Source organism: Trachurus japonicus, chromosome 12 (assembly GCF_045865225.1).
Source record: "Trachurus japonicus isolate A0001 chromosome 12, Traja_1.0".
NCBI lineage: Eukaryota > Metazoa > Chordata > Actinopteri > Carangiformes > Carangidae > Trachurus > Trachurus japonicus.
The window spans coordinates 9008372-9035791 of NC_140918.1; the positions used below are offsets into that span (position 1 = coordinate 9008372).

Below are 27420 nucleotides of genomic sequence, written 5' to 3' on the forward strand. Positions count from 1 at the left end.
GTTCCCTCAGTTTTCTTCCAATGATGTAACTAGTTTTCGAATTAGCATAATACCAACTCTATCTGGTACCAGCAGAAGGGGTGGGGCACTGAAACCAGCTGTCCTGAACAGGGCTGTTTATTGAACGGATGAAAAAAGTGCTGTGATGTTTGATCCTTGGGGTATTTTGACCAAAGCATGTCACAGACGTGTCTTTAAGACACCTGGGAACTATTTTAATTTGTGGAAAAGGGGCATAATATGTCTCCTTTAAGTCATCAATACAACTGAGATGTAAACAGAAACTGTATATGGTGGCACAGCAAGATGTTTCAACAAGCCATTCCTTTTTTCTATAATGCAGAAGAGGAATGCTGGTTTGTCCTGTTCTGGCATTTGTATGAAGTTGCACTTTAGCTGGAGGCAACAACGGCTTCAACAGTAAATGCCCCAGGGCCTTTAAACGGGCTAATCTGGCCACAATCAACACAGATAACCACAGTGCATACAACCGTGAAATTACACATCAGTTTGCCCTTTGTTAGTTACAAAACAACCCTATTTATCTTCCCTTACCACATATTTGTAGTGTGTACTACTACTAATGGCCTGAAGACAATGATTGGTATTGACTTGTGGGATTTTTTTTTTTTTATAGCTGCCTTTTTCCAGTTACATACATACATATACTATACATACGTGTCATGACGTTCGTAAATGACTTTCATGTGATGATCCGTTGACCTTTCCTCTGGCTTCATCATCATCAGGTCAAAATTCAAGGTTTGTCCCGCGGTTGTTAAGTAAGATACAGTACATTAGCAACTCAACATCATATTGTAAATAAATACTATTTATTGAAAATATTGCATGTAGTCAATCTAAAACAAAGACTTGTTTTCTTTTATTTAACAACATAAACTGAGGTTGACCACTCAAGACGGCAGCCCTCATCCTAGCTGGAATGAAAATCAAGTACAGGTCTAGTAGTTCCAGTCTCCTTCTGAGGTCTGATCAATTAGCTGATAATTAATTACCTTGAATGCCATAAAAGACGACTGCTCGCGTTGTGTTGAAGCATGCATACTTTAAAATTCCATAAAAGCACTGTCTCTTTTTAAAAAGTCCATTGCACTCTGCTGAGCTTTGTGATTACACAGAGAAAAAGACGAAACAAAAAAACAGAAGAATTAAAAACAAAAATAAAAAACATCATTAAAACATCCTCAACAAAATGGGATTGCATTGCTTTGCATTGACATATCCCACACACTAACAACATCTTGGTCCAATGTGTTGTATGTAGCGACACCAGTGGTGAAAGTAAGTTAATAAAAGCAGATTTAGAGAACTAGTAAATGTCATATTAAGTAAATTACAAAATAACTAACACTCAATTTTGTTTTAAAAACATTGTGAGAGGGGCGACTAGTTTTTAAGTCTAACAGCCAATACGATGCCCTGGTTTTTAAAATGAATCCATATTCTGTCTCCTGCGCTTCCCTCGTTATCTGTAGCCTCTTCTGCAGGTCTACTGCAAAAAGCACGCAGGCAACGCCGCATTTATATGTTTAAAAGAATAATAAAGCATGTTTTTACACAACCTACATATTCATGGATTATAATACATCTGAGCGTCGTTGTAGTGCACAAAGATTCAAAGACTATAAAGATCAAACAAGCTATTATTTCCTTACATGATTGTTGTTTTAGCGATTGTGAGCCAAAAGCATGCTAACAGCAATCTGCTAGTAATACTGAATTCATTAAAAAGGCTTTATTTTCATTTTTATAATTGACTACATTTATTTTGACGATCTTAAAACAAGTTGATAGAAATGCCCTTAAAATTCCTGAATATCCTCGTGCTTTCCTTTTCTCTTGTTTCATTCCTTTGCATCTTTTTCTCTGCATATTAATTTTTGCATCCAAAACACTGAAACACTGAGGTCAGTTTAGAGATTTTTTTTTAGCATATTTCAATTCAAAGATTAGTCTTAGAGTTAAAGAAAAAAGTGATTAGTGTGACTCTCGCCGACGTCTGTAGCCCTTCAACGGTTGTGTTTGCACTGGGCTCAGAATTTTACTTTCACCACTGAGTGCGACTGATATCATGGCTTGTGTTTGCGTTGCTGTGTCTGAAAAACGTGAATGGCACAAAAGAAGAACTTAACGGTATTTTCATACATCTCTGAATTCTTCATCATTTGCACTGCCAGTCAAATGGAGCTCCCTGTGAAACAAGCGACCAACAATATATATTTTTTTTAACGCTGATACTCCGCTCGACCCCTGACAGGTCACCATCTCCGACTCAGAGGAGTTTTTTTTTTTGTGTGTGTGTGTGTTTATTTTGGCTGATCAGACCCCGAGTTTGTTGGCCTGCGTCAGCACCACCTTCAACACGGGCATGAACGCAGACGTCTCGCTGAAGTTGCTGCTGCTGACTATGTGGGTGTGGATGTTGAGGCCCTCCGCGTAGGATCGAGACTCGATGGTCCTGGCGATGTTGTGTAGTCCTCCCACGATGGCGGGAGAGAGCTGGAGAGAAGAAGAGCAGAGGATGTAAGTAAGAGGGAAGTCCGAGGTCAAACTCTCTCAACTACAGTATATAAGCGTTTTGCAGGAAGCAAAGAGATTTTCACTTCACAGTCCAGTGGGGATTGAAAACTGTCTTTGAGCACATGGCTGCAGATTAGCAACCTGCTAAATCTAGTAAAAGCTTCTTTGTTGCTGCTTTTTCACTTATTTTTATTTATTTTAGGGCTGACCCAAAAAATTTGAAGCTTTGAAGCTTCGTTCGTTTCAATGGTAATCGATCATGAAGTCCGTGATCGATTGTTTTTTGGTTTTTTTTCCCTTTTTGACACGGTTCTCATCGGCAATTGCTACATTAAAATGAGTAGGATACTTGGCACCTGCCTGATTTTGGAGATATGCAGTGTTTGTTTGCCATTACTTTCATTATTTTATTAGGATCGCGCACCCCCCCGGCCATTGAAGCTTCGATTTTGATCGATTTTATGTCCGCGAAGCTTCGATTATCAAAATATGATAATCTGGTCAGCCCTAATTTTCATTGACTTATGTATTCTGGGTTTTTTGTTTGTTTGTGTTCTTTTTCTTTTCTCCCCCATTTTTTTTTTTTTTCCCCCCTTTGGGAAATACGGGGAGGGTTGGGATCTGGGTTAAAAAAAAACTGTACAAGTCACTCCATCACTCTTTTTGTGCTAATTAATTGGAAATAATACACACACAAAGTATATATATAAAAAGCATCTTTTCTCTTTGTGTGAGATTTAAATGTCATAAATGAAACCATAACTAATCTTGTGGATGTCCCGTGCTGCTGACTCTGAACTCCGACAACATCACTCAGGTGCAACAACGGCATCAAGACATCTGCATATTTCAGATTCCTAAACATCTACAGGTAGCCTACTTGTTTTTCCCGTTACTTTAGACGACTTCCTTGTGGGGAAAACCAACCGTGTTCTGCTTGTTTACTGTGTGTGACGTGGATGGACACTCACCGTCTGCTCTCGGAGTTTGTCATAAAGTGCTTCCAACCGTTTGTTGGCGTCATCAAGCTTCCTCTTAGTTTGCTGTTAAAAACGATAAAAACATTCGATAGTGAACAACTTGTGATTTGCTTTGTAGGAGCAGAGTTGAACTGTGTTGTTTTTTTTCGTTCTGTTTTTCAGACAGACTCACAGGGTCGGTAGCCACAGCCAAGCACTTCTGGATCAGGCCCTCGAACGTGGTCTTCAGGATCATGTGCTCCTCTGGGATCGGCTTCTTCATGACTTTCTCAGCGGGGATGGAGTGAAGAGGCTGCGAGGGTCAAACAGGGTCAGAACATTTCAATCAACTCTCAAATGTAAACACCATATAATCAATGTAAAGTCAAAAATATCAAAAATGACAGCAATAATGTGTAAAATGAAAGCTATCTTAGATGCTCCCACACATACAGTAAGTTATTGTCTGGAAGTGTAGTGGAAATGTACACCCAATATTTCTACTCCAGAAGAAAGTCATAAGAGTTGTTACTAAAGCAGGACACCTCGTCTCAACAAACCCGAGACTATGAATTAAAAAACTGTAGCTGAATCTTCAAATTAAAAAAAAGTATAAATCCAACATTATTGACAACTATAGAGGGTATGCATGTGATGTCACGGTACTCTGAAGTCGCTGTGGGTCGTCCACTGAGTGGCAAAAAGACGAGTGGCAGAGCCGCCAAAGTTTAAAAACGACGCAAGTAACGAAGCGATTTTCTCCGAGCCCACACAAGTCTGACATGTCTAGCTTTACCAGCATGTAAAGCAGCATGACCTAACAGAGCTGCTAAAAATCTTGAGGATACGTCTCACTTTGACCGAGTTACATTCAAGAACCTGTTCTCAATGACGGAAAGTAAATTCACTGCAGCGGTCATTTTTTTCGATCGATCAGCTGTGTTTCCAGTTTCAGGTGTCGTAGTTATGATGTTTAGACAGATAAATTAGTCCTCTAACACATCCTACAGTTTGACTGGTCAGAGTTTTTCAGAATATAAGCTACTCAGGTCGGGAGTCACTGTCAGGACGACAGTAACAGCTGTAATCTCGTCCCTCTGCACAGTAACAGTCACTTTGCAGGTACCGTGGTCACACTGTGTGTTACAGGAAGTGTCAGTGGAGCAGACGGTTTTGTGGAGCTGGTTGTCGATTCCTTTTGACATCAATTTGTTTTGATATAAGATATTTTATCCAGTTTATGAGTCCACTGCTACCCGCCAGCACGTTGAGGGAGGTTTGTTCAGTCCAAACAAACGGGGCGTTGCCGAGGGCAACGTGATGTAAACGCATACCCTCTATAGGGTAATATCATGACACATTGGAGAACTGGGAAGTCAAGCTTATTCGTTCTTAGTCTTCTCTTTTGTTTTGCAAATATAAGCCATAATATTAATTCTGTCCAGTTTTGTTTTTGTTTTTTTTTGCTCTTCATCTTCAGCTTGTAAATGCATATCGTCGCTGTCCGGTGAAAACCACGTATCTCCACTTTTGACGTTTTTGACATTTTACAGTGTACGGCACTTCCGCACTCCTCCCAACCCAACTAACGTGTCGGGCACCCAAATAGCCAATGGAAAGATGTTTTACTACGCCATCTATGTAAAACGTATCTCCATTGGATGCGTAATGTGTCAATCAAAAAAAGACGTATCTCCCGCCTCTGGTCCTTTCGTCCCGCCCACTGCTTCGGAATAACGTCTGAGGACTAAGGAGAAGTGAAATATCATCTGTATCGTTCATTGTAAAGGTAAAGTATGACCATAAGCTTAATGTTCGACAACTATATTCATGTTTGCACAAGTCGACAGTCATTCACGCTGTCATTTGGATGGTTTAGCTCAAGTAGGTTAACTTATATCGTTCTTTACTACTAGATCCTGATGGCTAACGTTAACCACTAGATAAAGTTTACTTAGCCGACTAGCGGCAGTTGACACGACACACAGACACATTTCTTTCGGGCCAGCAACAAATTCTTGCTGCCGCCACCCCCCCCTAACATTGCCTGTATAATATCAGACGATTTGTCATGTTTGTAAACACAGACTTTATACTGTTAATGTAACGCTATGCCATCGTTATCCTAGCATCGAGGGGGGGCCCTGTATGTTTTTATCACGACAGTGTTTACTTTTCGAGTAAAGCCGATTTCTGACTGAGATGTAACTTATGCATCGACGTCTGATGTGTATGATTTGACTGATGTATGCACTGTTTTCTCCTTTTTCAGGTTAAATATGTCTCTCTCTTTTGAGGAGCTATGTAAACTTGCTAAAGTTAAATGTGATAGGGCTATTGAGGCAGAGGCAGAGGCAGAGACAGAGAGAAGGGACAGCACAAGTGATGATGAAGGTTTGTGGAGGAAAAAAATAGGGTTAAGTCAGCCATTACAAAGGATGCCAACTTTTTTTTTTGCAACATTGAGTTATGTCAATATTGCATTCAGTATAGTAATCTGTTTCTCTTTTTTTTCAGATTCACTTGAAAGTGACAAGGATGTCCCTTATGTCCCCAATGAAACTGAAAATGAAGGTATTATTATGTTTTAAATGTATGGAAACCCACCTACAGAAAACTGTACTTAAAATGATTTTATACATCTAGATTTAAAGCTATGGTGAGTTTTTGCTGCTGTATTGCAAAAGTATCATCCCATCAGTGGGTGTGTTTAAAAACTTTTAAGAGATTTTAGGGAACACTTGCACTTTTTACAACATGGTATTGTGCACATTTGTCATTCAATGTACTATTCCTCTTTGTCTTTTTAAGATTCACTTGAAAGTGAACTGGACGATAATCCCCTTGTTGGCACCAGTAGATCTGAAAATGAAGGTGAGTATTATTAATACTATAATTATTATTGTTGTTGTTGTTATTATTGCTTTTTTTCTTCACAGATCATAGAATAAAACGTGAGAATGATGACAGTACTGAATAGCATAGAGACACGACACACATGAAAGTGTGTATAATAAACTGTAAACTGTTTTCTTGTCTGTAACAACATCTATTGCACGTCTGTCGGTCCTGGGTGAGGGATCCCTCCTCTGTTGCTCACCCTGAGGTTTCTCCGGTTTTTCCCTGTTAAATGGGTTTCCATGGAGTTTTTCCTCAGTGGATGTGAGGGTCTAAGGACAGAGGATGTTGTTACGATGCCATGTAAAGCCCTTTGAGACAAACTGTTTGTAAAAACGGGCTATACAAATAAAATTGCCTTGCCTTGCCTTGCCTATAATATCTCACATGTGTGCACAAGGACACTTTCACATTTCACACATTAATTTTATTTGTTTTTCTTTGAATCAGAGGGAGAAGCAGCTGAAGAGGACTCCTCAGGTGGTGAGGCCCGTGTGGGAAGGCAGAGGAAGAGGCTCAACCCTGACACCTGGAAGAGCAATATTCAAAAAAGAAGGCGAATGAGGGGCCAGTCCTATCTTGGCAGGAAAAAGAAAGAGAATGTTCTGAAGGAGGCGAGACAAATGGGCATACCATGTCATTCCACGGCCTGCCAAAAGTCTTCAAAACTGAACTGCAGACAATTGGATATATCAAAAAGAGAAGAAATATTTAGTTACTTCTGGGACAAATTAGATTGGAGAGAGAGGAAAATTTATGTCAAATCACTAGTGGAGTTGAGTGATGTGAAGCGGCGGCGGACAGGTGCAGAAGAGTCCAGGCGTTCAGTGTCAATTTTGTATCACCTTGTCGTCGATGGCAAGAGGCTTAGGGTGTGTCAGCGCATGTTTATGTCCACGTTAGGGATTAAGCAGTGGTTATGTTTGAGGTGGGTGGGGAGAAGAGGAAAAAGTCCTCAGACTGAGAGAGAGAGAAAGAGAGTGAGAGTGAGGGTGGCCACTGAAGAAAAGGAGTTCCTGAAAAAATTCCTTCTGGACTTACCAAAAGTGCCATCGCACTACTGCAGGTCATCTTCCTCCAAAATGTATCTGGAGCCCGTGTTTACATCAATGAGTCACCTCCACACACAGTATCAGCACTCCTGCACAGAACACGGTGTTCAGGCTCTATCAAGGCAAGTTTTTTCCAACCTCTTCCAAGAGTTAAATCTTTCTCTTTTCCATCCAAAAAAAGACCAGTGCGATACCTGTTGTGCATTTAAGGCCGGTAACATTGATGCTACCACTTGGGAAGAGCACTGCCTAAGAAAAGACAGTGCACGAGCAATGAAACAGAAAGACAAGGAAGAGGCAGGTGAGAACATTTTAGTCGTGTGTATGGATCTGCAGGGACTCCTGCTCTGCCCTAAGCTGGAAGCCTCTGCCCTCTATTATAAAACCAAACTAGGTGTCCACAACTTCACAATGTATGACATGACATCACATGACGCGACTAATTATGTTTGGCACGAGGGCGAAGCGGGTCTTTCTGCCACTGAATTCACATCATGTATAATCGACTACCTTGAAGAACACCAATCATGTAGTGAATACATCATGTGGAGTGACGGCTGTGGATACCAGAATCGAAACATTGTCTTGAGCAACGCTCTGATCAAGTTTGCCACAGAAAAGAAAAAGACTGTGACACAGAAATTCCTTGAGCGAGGTCACACACAAATGGAGTGCGATTCTGTGCATAGCGTGGTTGAAAGAAGACTGAGGCACAGAGACATCCATGTCCCAGCTGATTATGCTGCAGTGATCCGGGGTGCACGTTCAAACCCCAGGCCATACCACGTTAAGTATCTCGACCACACCTTTTTCATGGACTTCAGCCATATCAACCTCTGCAGATCCATCCGACCGGGAAAAACTGCTGGCGATCCGACAGTGCATGATCTGAGAGCCATCAGGTATTTTATCATACACATACATGTTGCTCTCTTTTCCTTATATTTTCAGACATCACATACAAAGTAATGTACCCCTAATACATTAAAGGGATAGTTGTTTTTTTTGTGATCAACATTAAAGGGATAGTTAATTTTTTTGAAGTGAGATTGTATGAGGTACAATGTACAAGTATAATATCTGCAGTAGACAGCTCTCTGCTCTCCCCCAGTTGCCCATACCGGTGCTTAGTGCTTTCCAGATGTGAAACAGTTACATTATGTCCACTGTCTGTCTTGTCCAATTTCTTATACTTATCTGCTAGGTACAACATTGACGGCACAATGGCATACAGGCTGTGCCATTCGGACGACTGGCAACCTTATCCAGCTGCAGCGCTGAGGACGAAGAGGGTGACAACAGTGAGGCCACTGTACAGATCCAGGCCAAAGATAAAGGCATCGAAGTACAGGCACCTGCAGGAGCTTAAGAAAGTTCTACCCACAGACTTTCACTGCTTCTATGACATGCTGGACCATGAGTGATGGCCAGCAGTCGCCATTGTGCATCTCATACACATCACTTGAAGAAGAACTATGTATATGCCTCCCACCTTGACCCCCCTCCTCACTGTGTGAGAATTAGAGGCACCTGGGGAGGATGGTGGGGATTGTTCTGTGTGGGGTGTGTGATCTTTCTTTCTTCTGTCCTCTTTCTTTTTGCCAGACAGCAGCAGTGGACGACAGAAAGAGCAGCAGGAGTGCAGGGGCGCTAACTGACGAGGTGCAGATACCAGAACAAGCAACGTGCCGCAGAACAACGGCGGTGACTGTCATGGAGGATTGCAGTAAGCTGAGGTATGGAAGAGACCAAGCTGAGGGGATCGGTGACAGAGTGTGGCAACGGGGTGCAGCAGCAGAGACGCTAAAGAGACGTAGTGACGGACTGCTGACAGAGAGACCTTGCAGTGAGGGATACGAGAAAGGATGACTTGCTGGACACGGGGAACGGTGAAGCACAAGAGAGGACGCCTTGTCCCCATGTCCTCTCTCGTGAGGGGGAGACGAAAGAGGACGCCTGGTCCCCTTCCTGTGTTGGGCCAGGTGTACTCTCTCGTCTTCCTCTCACAAGAGAGGACGCTTTGTCCCCATGTCCTCTCTCGTAAGATGGAGACGAAAGAGGACGCCTTGTTAGACACAGAGAGGGTTAAAGCTTTACCCCTCTCTGTGTCTAACAAGGCGTCCTCTCTCGTCTCGCCCTCACGAGAGAGGAGATTTGTCCCCATGTCCTCTCTTGTGAGAGGAAGACAAGAGAGCACGCCTGGTCCCCTTCCTGTGTTGGGCCAGGTGTACTCTCTTGTCTTCCTCTCACAAGAGAGGACATGGGGACAAGGTGTCCTCTCTTGTGAGATGGAGACGAGAGAGGACGCCTTGTTAGACACAGAGAGGGGTAAAGCTTTACCCCTCCCTGTGTCTAACAAGGCGTCCTCTTTCGTCTCCCCCTCACGAGAGAGGACATGGGGACAAAGCGTCCTCTCTTGTGAGAGGAAGACGAGAGAGTACACCTGGCCCAACACAGGAAGGGGACCAGGCGTGCTCTCTTGTCTTCCTCTCACAAGAGAGGACATGGGGACAAGGCGTCCTCTCTTGTGCTTCACCGTTCCCCGTGTCCAGCAAGTCATCCTTTCTCGTATCCCTCACTGCAAGGTCTCTCTGTCAGCAGTCCGTCACTACGTCTCTTTAGCGTCTCTGCTGCTGCACCCCGTTGCCACACTCTGTCACCGATCCCCTCAGCTTGGTCTCTTCCATACCTCAGCTTACTGCAATCCTCCATGACAGTCACCGCCGTTGTTCTGCGGCACGTTGCTTGTTCTGGTGTCTGCACCTCGTCAGTTAGCGCCCCTGCACTCCTGCTGCTCTTTATGTCGTCCACTGCTGCTGTCTGGCAAAAAGGAAGAGGACAGAAGAAAGAAAGACCACACACCCCACACAGAACAATCCCCACCATCCTCCCCAGGGACACAGGTGGAGGGGAAGGTGGGAGGCATAGACACACACATACACATACACGCCCTTCTTTAAATGAATAATTCATCCATACATCTGTCTTAATTTTTAATTGTTTAAAATTCTTTAAATGACTAATTCATCCATACATCTCATTTAATTCTTAATTGTTTAAAATCCTTTAAATGAATAATTCATCCATATATCTGTATTTATTCATAGTTGTTTAAAATGTCTTAAATGAATGAATTAATCCATACATCTGTATTTATTTGTAATTGTTTAAAATCCTTTAAATGAATAATTAATCCATACATCTGTATTTATTTGTAATTGTTTAAAATTCCTTAAATGAATAATTAATCCATACATCTTTGTAATTGTTTAAAATTCTTTAAATTAATAATTCATCCATACATCTGTATGTATTCTTAATTAATTGTAATTGTACCAACTTGTGATAGTTGTTGATTCCCTTACTTGTCTTTTTATACTAATTATTTGTGATGTGACTAATTACCTTAATTAATCTAAATTGTGTAAATATGTATTAGTCTGATAAAATGAGTGCCCGATTTACCTGAGTATATAAGTCTGATGTATAGTATTTGTGATATTTATGAGTGTTGATTAAATTAGTTTGACTTTTTTTTGGTTATCATTGTCTACTAACATCATTCACATAGTAAAAGTATAGAATGGCAATTTATCGACATGTTCAATGGCTTATTTATTTGTTTATTTTTAGCTTAGATAGCATCAGAAGGTATGTTGTTGAATAGAGGCAGGTGTAAATAAAAAAAAGCAAAAATGCACCTCGTTAGGGTGCTTTTTCATTCTGCTGGCCAGGTTGTCAGGAAAAGCATCTCCTGCTATCTTCCACTTGTACCTCAGGTCACAAGGTAAGTGCATAGTTATAGGTCGAGTGCAGTGTTAACAGAAATAGAGGAATTATGGCAACAGTCTACAAGGACAACTATGGATAGGCTTATTATGTTGATTGTTAATGGCCGTGATTTCCCTGAATGAACCAAAACAAACTGATGTGCGCACGTAGATATCGGATGATTATTCGCCCCTGAATTATCCTGATTTTAATATAAAATGTCAAAAAAAAAAAACTTTGATGAACGTTATGTGCTAAATGGAAATTAAGAATGAAACTACCAACTGTGGGACACAAAAAGGAGGCTGGAGGCTCGTAGATAACCGGACGTGGAGCGTTGTATTAAAACGAAACAAAACACGTATGTCCGCTACGGCTCACAACAATGCACGTATGTCCATTTAAAATAATTTAAACACGGCACTGATGATTGTGTAAACAAGGTTTCATTTCGGGTCCTTAATATGTCTTATTTATACAGTTTTTGGTTTACTTTATAAGTTACCTCCTGACAAAAACAGTTTTTTCATGCTCCTGGAAAAAACGAATTTTGGAGATACGTTTTTTTCATCAGACAGCGACGATATCTTGATTTACAAAGGGTAGGCACAATAAGCCATCGCTTCAGCCTACACCTTTTGGTCCATGACCAATCAGTGCATTATGTCAGTTGTTTTTAATCGACCAAATAAACTCAACTCAACTCATTACAGCTGATAATCAAAGAGCTTTTTTTTAAATAACAGACAGAAATATACACCAAATTTAAAGTTGTACATCTAAAACAATACATTTACATTAACCTCCATCATGTCTCACACTGTGGATGTGTGTGTGTACCTGTATGAGCTCTCCAGTCGGGGCCCCCGGTGCCCCCTCCATACTGGTCTTGGGCATTGCAGGGTTCATGGGCTGAGGGTTCAGCTGCTGCTGCTGCTGCTGCTGCTGCTGCTGTGGGTGGTGCATGCCTGAGTAGGGGGCCTGGGCGCCGTGCGGACCCTGACCTCCAGAGGGCATCGTCTGGGCCTGAGGGTCAGCGCCCAGTGGAGCCATGATGGGAGCAGTGATGGGGGCAGGGGGGGTGTAGTGCTGTGGCATTTGCTAGAAGATGATAAATACACACACACATTTTGTTTAGGAACCTGTAACATCCTCATCTTGTCTCTGTCTGTGTAGAAGAACAGCTCTGATGGGTCTCACCTTCTTCTTTGGTGCTCTGCTCAGAGCTGGGGGGTCGTTCCAGCCGTTCTGAGGCCCTACGGGAAAAAAAAACCTTCATGATTCTCATTCTCTTGTGAAATGTGTGAAATGTGAGAGTTTGAATTGATTGAGTTGATTTGTTTGAGCCACGTCTTTGATCAAAAGTGTGATCATGTAAAAGTGTATCATTAAATGCAAAATCAAAATCTACTGATTGTTTGCAAGTGTGGCTAACAAAAAAGCTGATAATGATGTAATTCATAATTATTGTTATGATAAAAGCAGTTTTTAGTCAGGCCTTTAAAAATAAATGATTCAAGAAAGTCTGATATATAAAATCATCACTCAGGTTGTTGTTGTTTAACATCTGTCTACATCATCCACACAGTTTCTGGGTTTCTCTATTTTCTGTCATCAGGTCATGATCTGCCCTTTTCACCATCTGCTGCCAGAATAATAATAAACTGTTAGTGTTTGACACTTGGTGTTGAGACAAAGTTGAATTATTAAACAGAATTAATGCCTAAAAAACCATGATGGACTGATCATTGCGTATTAGTGTATTTTCTAACCTGATGAATTTTTACTTTTACACAAGATGCAACACACTTAAAGCAGAAGTAAGCGGAATATTTGTGTTAATATAAGTCTTAAATAGTTATATCTTCCGACAGCAATCACTTATATACAGTGTTTGGTCCGAAACACGGGTCTGTCAGTCACTCTGCTCTGCTGTAAGCCGAGGAGAAAACTTTCCTTGTATCCTACAACCTTTATCCAATGAGGAGAGAGAACGGCATAAAGGGGCGGTCCTCTCTGTGTGTGCAGCCAAGGGATGCGCGTGAATGTGGTGACGTAGGGACGAGGGCGGGGACTGCTGACTCCATCGGCTGACAAGAAGTTAGCCAAAACGACCGGATCGCTTACTTCTGCTTTAAAAAATAATTAATTTAATTTGTTTATGATAAGATTATCTAACATTTCAGTGATATAGCGCAGAGGTTTACTCTGCCAGACTGCAGATTGCATGTTAGTGTTGCAGGTTAAATGAAGGACTGGTCTAGTTTGAGCAGCTTGTTACAAATGATCCAGTACTGATGTAACAGCTGCAGCTTTTTTTTTTAGTAATGAAAGGAATAAAATGAGTGACTGAATAAAAACTATTATTACAGGAGATGATCTGGTCAATGAACAGACTTTAGACACACACACACACAGGCTGAGACGGTTTGTGAGCAGCAGTCAGAGTCAGTGAGGGTGATTGGAGCCATGCAGACCTGTTCTCTGAGAGGCGGGGGTCAGACCGGGGTCAGCGCCAACTGGCTGTGTACCTGAGAATCCGCCGAGTGGAGGAGGAAGAGGCATGTACGACACAGGAGATCCTGGCCCGCCATGCTGGAAAGACCCTCCGGAGGACGGAGGAGCGGAAAAGGCGGAGGCAGAGGAGGAGGAGGAGGAAGTGGGGAAGAAGGGGATGGAGGGGTTAGGGTGAGAGGGGGGAGAGTTGGGCAGGCAGTGGCTGATGGGAGTGGGCTGCCCGGGATAGACCGGAGGCGCCGGCTGAGAGGGGACGGGCTGAGTGTACTGTGAGAGGAAGCCAGGCGGCTCTGCAGGAGGAGGAAGATGATGAGGAGGAGCAGCAGAGGAGGAGGAGGAGGAGGAGGAAGAGGAGGAGAACTGGAGAGGCTGATAGATAGGCGCCCCCCCAGATCCAGGTCCAGGTGGGTACTGGTTGACCTGGGGGTAGGCTGGGGGTCACACAGGAAACAACAGACGCTGTTAGAGGAAGAACTGCTGCTGCATGTTATTCATCTACAACAGGAAACAGTACAACGAAGTACAAACCGATGAAGACTAGTTACAGTAGAGAGCTTCATGCTGACGTGCTTCATGCTTATCTTTGTAGGTTACATAAGAGATTAGCTGGAAAGTTACTCAACTCACTCTGGTTATCTGTTATAGAGACTAAAACTAAAAACAACAGCACGGCACAGAGAAGATCAGATGCTGCAGAGTCAAACATTTTCCAAAACAAAATGTTTGCCAGTGTTTCAAAGACAAGAGAGTAAAAGTGTTGAGTTGTGAAACCCTGCCTCCGATGAACTACAGTAAGGCCACATGGTCAGACTGCTTCAAGATGTCTCGACACGACGGTGGCCAACGTTAAGATATACTGAGTTTAAAGGGATAGTTCAACATTTTGGCCAATTGGCCCATTGCCATAATCCCTATAGTCATAGCAGTAGGTTCGTTACCTTTAATTGTCGGTGCAAGGCCGCAAGCTGCTCAGAGCTACGCTACGGAGGCTAATGGGATTTCTTGGTTTCTCATCAAACTCATCAAATACACAATCCAACAACTCCAAAACACTCTGGTGGACAAGTTGTGACCTGCACATTCACCACGCTGTGAGATAATAACAGAACGTTACGAGACAGAGTTGTTTTAGAGGTAGATGCAGAGACTGCTTGCCGAAAAACTGCCCGACAGGAACGCGCATCAACGGTTTTGCACGAATTTACTTTCGAAAACAACTCTGTCATGTAACGTTCTGTTATTATCTCATAGCGTGGTGAATGTGCAGGTCACAACTTGTCCACCAGAGCGTTTTGGAGTTGTTGAATTGTGTATTTGATGAGTTTGATGAGGGAAACCAACAAATCCCATGAGCCTCCGTAGCGTAGCTCTGAGCAGCTCGCGGCTCTGCTCCGCCATTCTAAAAATAGCTTGCACCGACAATTAAAGGTAACGAACCTACTGCTATGACTATAGGGATTATGGCAATGGGTCTATTTGGCAAAATGTTGAACTATCCCTTTAAATTAACTATATATACTAGATATCACTTTTAGGAGACAGGGTCTTTTGGTGATACTGTGTCTTAGGTCTCAGATCCTGCTCTTCTCATATCAAATTTCATTTTCCTACAGAGATAACAGGTCGGTGTGTCTCACTTACGCTGGTACTGATGGGAGTACATGTACGCAGGAGTGGAGGAAGGTGGAGGAGCAGCAGCGGTGCCGGAGGCTGGGATCCCGTACATGGGGTTTGAAGGCTCCACCTGCCAAAAAAATCAAACAAACAAACAAATCTGAAGCAGTATTTTTTTTAAAAACAACAACAAAAAGACAGAAGTGATCACTGAGCTCTGCATGAGCCGATGAAGCCAGGCTTTTTTTTTTTCACCACTGTGAGGACAAAGTTTAGCGCTGCAAACAAACAGAGGGCAGATTAGTTAAATTTGCCTCTTGTGCTCTGTTGTGAGCGAGAAAATAAATAAAATGTTATGTGTCACGGCTGCAAATCAGTGGGGTTTTTGTTGCGTAGCATGGAACCGCATGCACGTTGGGACCGTGTGAAGAGCCGTGCATTAAATGTGTGCAGGTGAAACAAATGAGAGCGAATGGGGATGCATGCATCATGTGAGACAAAGGGGAAAGAGTATAACCACAGATAACATGACAAGACAGGAGTCAAAAGACAAAGTCTGAGACGTCAAGCACTGGTTCGATTAATGAAAAAACTGTTTGATCCGTGTGCAAGAGCTTCGGCAGAGGTGTGTGTGGGTCAGTATTTGTACCTGCTGGTCTGAGGCGCTGCCTACTTGAAGAGGAGGAGGGACATTGGGGAGGGCTGTGGGAGTTTGGTTACTCCAGGAGGTGACAGTGGAGGCAGCCCTCACCTGAAGCACACAGAGGCAACATACCGAATGATGGCCGACAGCATGGGGGGGGGGGACACCACACGACACCACGACGCCACAATGCGCGAGCATTGGACCAGTGGAGGCGAGAGTAAGAGCCAGGGTTCAAATAACAGCAGGAACTAGGGATGTCACGATTACTTGCTTTCACAATTAATCGCGGTATTAAACGGCCACAATTAATTTATCGCAAAGATTCCTAAATACCGTCACTTACCAAAAAAGATTATGTCAGAACCATCTTGACAAATGTGCGCCAAAGTAAAGGTAAATGCACAGATACTGGTTCAGTTACCTAATGTAACATTGAATCAGTAGGAATTTAAAAGTTTGCATGTCATTTGTAATTAAAAAAAAAAACAAAGATTAAAATAAACTTAAACACTTGGTCAAAATGACAGTTAATTCCCCTGGGGAATATAATTGGTCCTTTATTAATAGATACTTAAAATATTTTATGTAAATAATTAGCTTATGTTTGATTTTACACATACATAGTGTTGGGAAATTAATTAATGCATAATAATCGTGATAATCATAATAACATGATTATTTCTCTGACAATAATTGTACCAAGAAAATCTATAATCGTGACATCCCTAGCAGGAACACAACAGATTTAATTTCTCCCGATCACTGGAGGCATTAACACCCTCCCCTGAAATAAACACATTCATCAGTCAGCGTGTGATTTAAACCCTGGCTGGGATGGAAGTCCAGCAGATGAAATGACTCCAACACGACAGCAGCAAACTGCAATGAGCGCTTCACCAGTGGGTTAGTTATTGTGGAGGTGAGGTCACTTTCAGAGGAGGAACAGAGGAAAGAAAAAGGTTTGAGCTCAAACTTAAGTCTGAACATAAAAAACACAAGTGGAGAGAGGCATAAACAATACATACACAAAATATCATCCAGGCATAGGCGACTTCGGTTGATTTATAAAACAATGTGTGTATGTCACGCACACACAGTTAAAGCCCCTACAAATAACTTGGTTTTGGCGACCCCTTGTGGACAAAAGCGGTAATGTTTTAGCAGAATGAAGACTGCATCTCCCATGAGCTCTAGCGCGTATTGCCGTAAAGAAAATACTCCCGAAGGTAAAGAGTTACTGTTACACTGTTTAGAAATAACTTATCTTCCCAGCGATAGTCTAATTTCACCAGAAACAAGAGACTTTTGCATATCCAGTTAAAAGTTACTGTATTTGTAGGGGCTTTAAAGGGATAGTTCAACATTTTGGCAAATTCCTATACTCATAGGAGTAGGTTCGGTAGGATATGCAAGGCAAGGCAAGGCAATTTTATTTGTATAGCCCGTTTTTACACAGTTTGTCTCAAAGGGCTTTACATGGCATCATAACAACATCCTCTGCCCTTAGTTAGGTATCGGTGCATGTTGTTTTGAGATCCGCGGGGCAGAGACGCGAGCTGCTCAGCGACGACAACAAAGGCAAACGGTACTTTCGCCTTTCCCTCATCAAATTCATCAAATGCACAATCCAACAACTCCAAAACACTCTGGTGGAGAAGTTGTGACCTGCACATTCACCACGCTATGAAATAATCATGTATAATTATGTAACACTAAGACACATGAAGCAAATACTCAGAATTACTTCCGCCCAGCAGCCGTGTCTGTAATGTAGTTCCAGCTGCATTTGCCACCGTTCACCTCCATTGTGTTCACTGAGCAGCTCACATCTCTGCAAAACAAACATGCACCGATAATTTGCGGTAATGAACCGACTGCTATGACTATAGGGATTATGGCAATAGGTGAATTTGCCAAAATGTTGAACTACCCCTTTAAATGTGAACTTCTATGTGTCACAGTAGAAAATAGAGAGCTGAACGTACCGGCTGGTAATACTGTGGATGTGCGGGGGCCGGGGCAGAGGCCGGTGTGAGCATGGCCACAGGAGGAGCTGCAGTGGGCTGCGGCCCCCTGGCGGGCTGCGCCGGGGTGAACGGGTGCCGGGGCAAAGCTTGTGGAGCCCGAGGGGCAGATGGCTGAGGAGGCTGAGCTCTCTGGGGTTGCACCGGAGCCGCCGCCGCCGCCGCCGGCTGCTGCTGCTGCTGCTGCTGCTGCTGCTGCTGCTGCTGCCCCAGAGCCCGACTGAGGCGGTCACGGAGCTGTTGTACAGCAATCTGCATGGGACAAACAAAACAACATGAGTGAAATGAGTGTGAAAATTAGGGCTGCAGCTAACGACTATTTTAATAGTCAACTAGTCACCGACTATTGGATAATTATTAAATTTTTCTTAAATTTAGCATGAGGTTGCTTTAATTATGTGGCAAATGATAATAAACACAAGAAAGATGGGTACTTCAATGCATCTTCAACTTTGCTGCTGATAGGCCGGTTCATACAAAAAGTAAATAAAAATGTCTAATGTCTAAAACCAATTAGGCACAGTGCTCGGTCAGTATAGACATACTGTAAATCCATAAATAAATAAACCTCTGTCCGTTTTTTAAGAACAGGCAAATGTGTTTTATAAAAAATAAATAATAAAATAAAATCAAGTAAACATGTTTTCCTGTAAACCAAGGGCAGGCACATTAGCAGCAGTAAAACAGTAAACAAAACAAATATTAAGTTCATTTTGTGAAGTATTCAGTGGTCAACTGCAGTCTGTTGCAGGAGAACTTTACAATAGAGGGTATGCGTTTACGTCACGTTGCGTGGTGAAGGATAGCGGTGGACACAGAGAAACCGGGTAATACATGTAGTATCAAAACAAACTGAGGTCAGAAGGACTCGAATCGTTGCAGCCCTAGTGAAAATTAGGAGCTTTGTGGGGGAAAAAAAACTGCCACATATTGTTTTTCCACCTGGTGCTGTTGGTGTGGTTTCATACCTGGTTGGTGTTGTCAGGCAGGTAGGTGATGGCGGTGGACAGGCTGCCCTGCGAGGCCAGCAGGTTGGCGTACTGACTCATCTTCTCAGCCAGCAGGATGCCGAGAGCAGCGGGGCCGGAGCGCTGGGTCTGCTCGACCGCACGACGCAGCACCACCACCTTCTCCACCAGGTCCTGAGCAGAGCACAGACAGGCAGGTTAAAATAAAGATTCAAGCTGTTTTCACACGTTTGTTTCAGTGAGAAAGACGGTATTACCATATTTTAGTTACAATCTTATCAGACTGCGGCCTCTTTCCTCTCCTTTCAGCTTTACTTTGGACTCAAACACTGAGAAAAACATCTGGCTCCCGTAGCTGCTAAATGGGAATCTGCAGAGTCAGGCGGTGATTCTCTGTGGGTTCGTGCATGTTTCAGCTCATTGTTTATCAAACCACAGCTTCACTTTGAGTACAGCTGGTGAACAGAGTCGAGCATTTAGCCGCTACGGAGCCAGAGATATTCCCCTCAGGCGTTGGTAGAGATACAAGAGAAACAGAGGGAATATTGGACTTGAATAAATCAAGACTTCAGAAACTCCACATGAGCAAATAAACTTGTTCCTTAGCTACTGGATTTGTAAATAAATTACAAATTTATCAAATCAGCTTCAAAAGCGGTGATGTGTCATGTGATTCCTCTGCCCCCTAGTGGCCAAGATGAATCAGTCACTGTAGGACAATTAAAGGGCGTTTCCAGTCGTAATCAATGTTTACCTCGGATATCTGGTCACCTATGATCAATTCATTTCATACATCATTTCATCCATACTCCCAACTGCAGCATCTATGTTTGTTTTTGTTCAAGAATCTATTGTTTTTTTAATGTTCATTAATGGGCTCTGGACTAATTTTTTTAATTGTTCTGTGGTTGCAAGGAACGTCCTTTTGACCATCATTTAAATTTTAAAATTCACTTTTACAATTAAATTACCGTAAATCAAAATTCGGCTTCCGCATTGTTCCTTTCCCGGTCAGAGAACAAACGCCTCAGAGTCCCTCATAGATACGTATATCTGTGAGAGTCCCTCTACTGTTGTGTTCTCTGAGCCAGAAAGGAACAATGCGGAAGCCGCGGTAGGTCCGAATTTTTCTTTAATTTAATTGTAAAGCAAATTTTAAAATTTAAATGATGGTCAAAAGGACGTTAATTTTAAAATAAGTCCTGAGCCCATTAATGAACATTGAAACAATGATAGATTCTTGAACAAAAACGAACATAGACGTCCACATGCTGCAGTTGGGAGTATGGATGGTATGAAATGACCTGATCCTAGGTGACCTGATATCTGAGGTAAACACTGATTACGACTGGAAACGCCCTTTAAGATACAGATGCTGTCAACACACCTGCAGGGAGAGAGGACAGTGTCCGTCCTGCGCTCTGGTCCAACAGGACACCAGTTTCTCCACGTTGCCGGCACAGATGAAGCACAGACAGGCCTGAGCCTGCAGGTCGGCGTCCTGCGCTGCTTCCAGTCGGTCCCCGAGAAGATCTGGGAAAGAAAAGAAAAGAAAAAGTTTAGTTTGTAGTAACGGGTGAATGTCTGAGAGACGGTGAAGTTGACAGGAAGTACAGTGAAACTGGAGATAAAATAATCTCCGAAATCAAACAACAGGATGGATGAAGACCGACCGCAGAGGGAGGAGAACTCCTCCGGCTGAGCGTAGGTCATGACGGCCGCCAGCGCTTCCTTCCAGTTCTGCAGGTCGCACGTCTTCAGGATGTCGTGCCAGTCTTTCATCACCACTGCGCTGATCAGCTGCAGGACACAAACACAGTTACATCACTGAGGATAAACTCTATAAATTCATAAAATCTCAGCTTTAAAAAAATAAAAAGAAACAAATAAAAACCCTTCTTCTGTTTGTGACAGACCTTGGTTATCTTGCTGTGTGTTTTAGTGAAGTACTTCTTCTGGGTTTTCTCTAACAGCTCGGACCCTCCGGCGATGGCCAGGATGATGCTGTCCGCCATCCGGTTGTCATGGAGACAGAGCTCCACAGCTCCCGCGAAGTCTCCGGTCAGCAGAGCCTGTGTGATCAGCCCGTCCACGTCTTGAGGGAAAAACAAAAACGTGTGAAGATTTTTTACAATAACCATAAAACTTCAGTCTCCATATAAAAACAAAAACACTTTGTGACTTTTTGAGCTGAATAATTACGACCATTTAAATGTCAGACACACAGACTGGAAACACTTGTTACCCTGACTGATGGCTAGATTGACGCCGTCTGCAGGGGTCGGAGCTGGAGCCAGTGTGGGCTTGTGATGAAATGGTGCTGAGGGAACAGCTGGACTGGGAACAGCTGGACTGGGAACAGCTGGACTGGGAACAGCTGGACCACTGGGCTCCTCCTCCACTGGTGCCGTCGTCTCCTGAAACGGCAGAGAAAAAAACACCACATTTAGTGTTTTGATGCCGCTGTATTTAACGGTGCATATGCAACCGTTATTTAATGTCAAGTAGAGTGAGCATCCAGGAGGATCCAGGAGATGTAAAAAGCAAAAGAAAAACTTCAAGGCACTCTCTTGAGTAAATGAAATGCTTTCAATTGATCTGGCATTGTCACAGTGACATGCTTAAAATAACTAGCGACACGTTTCGGCATCAAGCCTCCATCAGGGAGGAAAACAGATGAAGGCTTGATGCCGACACGCATCGTAGTCATTTTATCTTTCAAAATTATTTTTATGCATTTCAACAGCGAATGTCGGGGCACAAGGGATTCAATCCAACACTTCAAAAAATATAAATAAAATAAATAAATCTGTAAATATCAAAGTAAAAACAATGCCAAGACCATACAGAATCAAATCATACCAAAACAATGCAAGTTAAAATAACCATATGAGAGACAATGAAAGCGTCGTTGTTATTTTAAACATGTCATTGTGACAATGCCAGATTAATTAAAGGCATTTTATTTGCCTTGAAGTTTTTCTTTTGCTTTTTACATCAAGTGAGCATCTATTGAAATACAGGATGATGAAGTTGTACCTCATCTAAGGGGATCTCCTCCCCCTCCTCCTGCTCTTCTTCCTCTTCCTCCTTCTTCTCCTCCTCCTCTTCCTCTTCTTTCTCCTCCTCCTCCTCCTCTTCCTCAGCCTCCCCCTCTGGAAGAACCTGCTCCACGCTTTCTTCCGGTTCACCGGTGAGAAGATCGTCCTCTAGATCTAGATCTTCTTCTTCTTCTCCTCCTCCTGCTGCTGCTTCTGCTGCTGTCGGTTCTTCTTCTTCAGCCTCGGGTTCAGGAGCCGAGTCCAGGTCGAGCGTGGCGGCGGGTTGGAGGTTTGCAGCGGCGATCAGGTCGAACGCCGCCTCTGGAGTGTCGACAGGCGGCACCACGCTGAGGTCCGGTACAGGCTGCACGACGGGCGGTGGGGCGAGCAACTCCACCTGGAGCATGAAGGTGAATATTAGGGGTGGGAGAAAAAATCGATTCACATAAATATCGCGATTGACGATTTTTATTTTCAAAAATCGATTTTTTTTTTTGTTGAATTTTTCTTTATATTGTGCAATGTGCATTTGTTCGCCTTTTTTACATACAGAGAGTACAGGTTTTGAAAAGGGTTTAAGTTCACTTTATAATGGAGTATGTTAACTTATAGGCTTCTACAGTATTTGTGTGCAGATAAATGTTAAAAATGCAGACTAAAAATCGAGAGAATCGGCAATATCGTAGAATCGCAATTGAAATCGAATCGCCATCCAAAAAATCGTAGAAGAATCGAATCGGGAGAAAAGCGTATCGTCCCAGCCCTAGTGAATATGGGTTCATGGTGAGTGAGTGAGTGAGGGGGAATAACTCGGTTTCAAACATAGACTGAACACAGAGTCATCCCATTTGCTTTGATTAGATTGTCTGATGTGTCGCAGTTTCTCCAGATGAATAACTGAGACAAGTTCATGCAGCCAGTTATTGATGATGAAATATCTTCGTTGTAAAAGTCAATGAATTAGTTTGGTCTTTTGGTGAATGTAGAAACTTTTTTTTTTCTTTCTCTAGTTTATGTAAGCTTCTCTCCATAGATGTTTTTTTTTTTGGTTTGTTTCTTGTCTTTTTTCCATTTTCTCCTGTCTGTCCTTGTCACATGTTTTTGTTGGTGTTAATCTTTGAATGAAAATGAATTCATAAAAAGAATATTAAAGGGACAACGAGGAGTTTCTCCGTCGGCAGAACGAAAAATTCCGCGACAATAAAAAAGTCTCATATTATAATGTGGATGAATCTACGTTACCCACACTTGGTTATGGGCCCATTTTCGATGAATCGTTTTGTCTCTATCATTATTTTGTTATCTTAATTAATGGTGGAAATGCTGGGTGAGCCGACCAGTGTTTCCTTACTTTCGGTTTCACCATGCGCGCTCATGGTAAATGTAGTATGAAAACACTTCGCTATGCTACGCTTACCAAAACTCCTCGTTGTCCCTTTAAATAAAAAAAAAAAAATATATATATAAAAACATAGACTGAACACAGAACTCAGAGAACTAAAGAAAATGTGGATGGCAAATCGGTCGTCAAACTTTTTTTTTTTTTTAAGGATATGTTTGATCTACGATACTGACATTATTATGAGTTAAAATGATGTGAAAGATAAAATTAAAAAGAGGTTTATGTGGAGCCTCAGGAAACATCTTCCTGGGGAGAAACTAAACCTCTGGATGCAACACTAAAGTCGTGTCTGATCCTTTTATATTCAGTCTGTGGTTTGAACTCCGTGGCCCACGTTCACGCCTCTGACTGGGAGCAGTTCACACACAGAAGAAAAGAGAGCACAAGTGTCTCTAAGCAAATGATCCCAGCTTCCTCTGTGCAGTTTCACAAAGTGAAATCAGTCTTGCAACACTTCCTTATTATGAAATGTAAGATAGAGATGTAGAGTTTTTGCAGCGACTGAGCCGACGACAGCAGACGGTCACTTCTGTCGTACCGTCAGCGGATGAATGTGGACGGCACAGTGAACAAGAACAAATGAGGGTTAGTGTGGTAACGGGCAATTAGGAAGCAGCAATTAACCTAGAAGGGAAAATATTTAGCTGCTCCACTGTGATTTCTCAAACTATTTTATATTTGGTCACTTTTTAGATCAGTGTATATGTGTCACACACCTCATGTAAACTGAGATAAGACAGACATGTGTCTCTTACTCTGTTCCACTTCCTCTTCATACCAGGTGGACTCACTTATATATTTTATTTACAGATGTTAGAGTCTCTAAATTGACATGAAAACAAAATGACAAATCATCCCTTTTAAATGCCACATAGATAGTTTAACTTACCTTCGGAGGTTCAACAGGTTTTTCCTCTAGCGCTGCTGAAATCTAAAGATAAAAATGAAAACACTGGTTACAAGGTGCACAGAAAGACACTGGCTCAAAGTATATTTAAAAAAAACAAAAAACATTTTGTGTAAATCAGGGTTCCTACACATTTGAAATTTCCAAACTCATACTTTTCCAGACCCTAATTTCCAGACTTCTCAGTAAAAAATTACAATTTGTGATATTTACCGTAAGTAAATAGATGTGCATAATATAAAATGAATCATCAATTAATCATTTGTTTTCATTATTCTGAATGTGTCATTACTGTATGTGACCGAATCATTTCCAGGAGATCGTAGCGAGGTACAATAGCGCATACAAAATAATTAACCCAAATAACTTAACAGATAAGACCAAACCAAGATAAGTATTCCATTTTCCATACATTTCCAGACCTGGAAATGTATAAAATCTAATTCCATACTTTTCCATACTTGCGTAGGAAGTGAACCCTGGTAAATATATAAATAGCATCATATGGTGGCATGTGGTAGTAGCCTAGAAAAAACATTTCACCTTTAAGGCCAACTCCTCTTTGTTGTATCCCAGTAGTTCCAGGTATTTGCTGCGGATGTCACTTTCAAAATTAGCCTGAAAACAAAACAAAAGAGTCACAGAGAAAAATTAAGTGACAGCACAATTTACTGAAAGCTGTTTTTTTCTTTTCTTTTTTTAAGGTTTATTCTGATTTATGAGTTGTGTACCTTGAGGAAAGACCAAACTGTCTTTTCAAACTCGTTTTCAGCCGCGTCCATCTTTCCCTGGCAGAAGTCCACGAAGCCGCCGGAGCTCAGCGTGGCCTGCAGCTGATCGGAGCGCTTCAAGAAGGTCGTCTCGGTAACAACCTGACTGATGTGGACGACGTGCAAGTTGGGCTGCTGAGGGTTCGCCTTCTCGTTCTCCAAAGACACCAGCTTCCCACCGAACTACACAGAGAACGAGAGCCAGAGGAGGGTGAGTGAGTGGAAAATACAAACACGGATAGGAACTAAAACAGTGAAGAAGAGTCAAACCAGAAATGCTGCAAAAAAGAGTGGATCATGTAAACCACTCATATATATTGTATTTTATATAATGACAAAAAAATAACTGTGTTTTGGGAAAACTATATGCAAACTGTTAGAACAATTACTAGGATATAAGATGCATGGACTAATGCACTTTACTCCCTCATCCCCAGCCACCCTACATACCTGTATAAACATCTCTGTTGCATTTCTATTGTTTATTTATTAAATTGTATTTCTATTCTATTTATTACTGTACTGTATGTTTTTAAGCCATGGGCCCAACGAAAATGTCACTATCTAGTATAATGACAATAAAGACTCTGTCTCTCTCCCGACCAATATATTATCTGACAATCATTGAAGAAATTTGCAAAATGGAAAAACTAACATGTAAATTGAGATTACAAGACAAAAAACTGGACAAAAACAGTAGAAAAAGTGGAGAAGTTGTAAAACTCAAAGCTATCGACAAATAAATGGACTAAATCTAAAAAGGAGAAACAGTGGACTGAATATATTTCTACAGCATTGCATGTTTCTTCTTTTAGGTCTGTATTATTAATCTTATGTGAATAAAGGGTTAAAGGGATAGTTCAACATTTTGGCAAATTGGCCCATTGCCATAATCGCTATAGTCATAGCAGTAGGTTCATTACCTTTAATTGTAGGTGTAAGCTATTTTCAGTACGGCGGAGCGCAGCAGCTGGCTGCTCAGAGCTACACTATGGAGGCTAAGGGAATTTCTTGGTTTCCCTCATTAAACTCATCAAATTCAACATCCCAAAACTCCACAGCGCTTTTGTAGACAAGTTGTGACCTGCACAACCACCACGCTATGAGATAATGACGGAACGATACGAAACGGAGCCGTTTTCGAGGTAAATACAGGGTAAATACGGAGACTGCTTGCTGAAAAACTGTCCCTGAACGCAACGCGCATCAGCGGTTTTGTATGAATTTACCTCGAAAACGGCTCCGTTTCGTATCGTTCCGTCATTATCTCATAGCGTGGTGGTTGTGCAGGTCACAACTTGTCTACAAAAGCGCTGTGGAGTTTGGGGATTTTGTATTTGATGAGTTTAATGAGGGAAACCAAGAAATTCCCTTAGCCTCCATAGCGTAGCTCTGAGCAGCCTGCTGCTGCGCTCCGCTGTACTAAAAATAGCTTACACCTACAATTAAAGGTAACGAACCTACTGCTATGACTATAGCAATTATGGCAATGGGCCAATTTGCCAAAATGTTGAACTATCCCTTTAAGTGAATAAAAAAAGAAGAACACTGATATCTATGAAGGCTGAAGAAAAGGTTACTCACTCCGAACGAGGCTCCGACAGGTCTGCGGATCCACTTCGGCGGCTTCTTCAGGGGGTTTACGGTGGCAGGAGGAGGGGCAGCAGTCTGGGGCAGCTGCAGCGGGGGCAACGTCTGCCCCGTCCCGAAAGGATCCATGTTCCCAAACGAGGTGCTGATCTGTGGGTTAGAGTGAGAAAATATGTGTTTTTGTGTTGTTTTTTTTTTACTTGAACATGCTGTCAATCAACAGGTAAACCCTGGGGCTGCAGTGTACTCTCTTCTTCTTCTCAGCACAGATTTTACAGTCAGACTAATGTTTCTAGTCTGTAATTTCCTTCAGAGCTCCTTATAATTACACTGGTCAATAGGGATGTCACGATTACTTGTTTTCACAATTAATCGCGATATTAAACGCCACAATTAATTGATTGTAAAGATTCTTAAATACCATCACTTTCCAAAAAAGATTATGTTGGAAACACAGAGGCAGATGTGCACAAAAGTTAAGGTAAATGTAAGAAATACTGGTCCATTTACCTAACGTTACATACAATTGGTATAGGAATTTAAATGTTAGCGTGTCATTTGTGATAAAAAACAAAAAAACAAACAATTAAAATAAACTTAAACATTTGGTATAGATGACAATTAATGATTTGAATATTTAAAACACTTCCCCTGGAGGATTAATAATTGGTTACATATGAATAGTAGGTACTTAAAATATTTAGAGTAAAAATTTGTAAT

General features: G+C 42.0%; 1 protein-coding gene across 2 annotated transcripts in view; it reads right to left on the bottom strand.

Annotated features, from left to right (window-relative positions):
* Positions 1–811: 811 nt before the first annotated feature.
* Positions 812–27420, bottom strand: part of sec31a (SEC31 homolog A, COPII coat complex component) — a 31892-nt gene continuing 5283 nt past the window's right edge. The window contains exons 10-28 of one of the 2 annotated variants that reach the window (XM_085793013.1): positions 26695–26850; positions 25072–25293; positions 24884–24958; positions 24323–24364; positions 22030–22428; positions 21236–21407; positions 20907–21085; positions 20664–20790; positions 20378–20523; positions 18991–19164; positions 17984–18274; positions 16002–16103; positions 15380–15482; positions 13753–14169; positions 12422–12477; positions 12062–12322; positions 3694–3813; positions 3513–3584; positions 812–2520 (exon numbers count right to left, since the gene is read on the bottom strand). In XM_085793013.1, the coding sequence (XP_085649139.1) occupies positions 2341–2520; positions 3513–3584; positions 3694–3813; positions 12062–12322; positions 12422–12477; positions 13753–14169; positions 15380–15482; positions 16002–16103; positions 17984–18274; positions 18991–19164; positions 20378–20523; positions 20664–20790; positions 20907–21085; positions 21236–21407; positions 22030–22428; positions 24323–24364; positions 24884–24958; positions 25072–25293; positions 26695–26850 (3294 nt within the window). In that variant the 3' untranslated portion in view covers positions 812–2340. Of the gene's footprint in view, positions 2521–3512; positions 3585–3693; positions 3814–12061; positions 12323–12421; positions 12478–13698; positions 14170–15379; positions 15483–16001; positions 16104–17983; positions 18275–18990; positions 19165–20377; positions 20524–20663; positions 20791–20906; positions 21086–21235; positions 21408–22029; positions 22429–24322; positions 24365–24883; positions 24959–25071; positions 25294–26694; positions 26851–27420 lie in introns of both variants that reach the window. The other variant, XM_085793012.1, reaches the window with a different exon arrangement.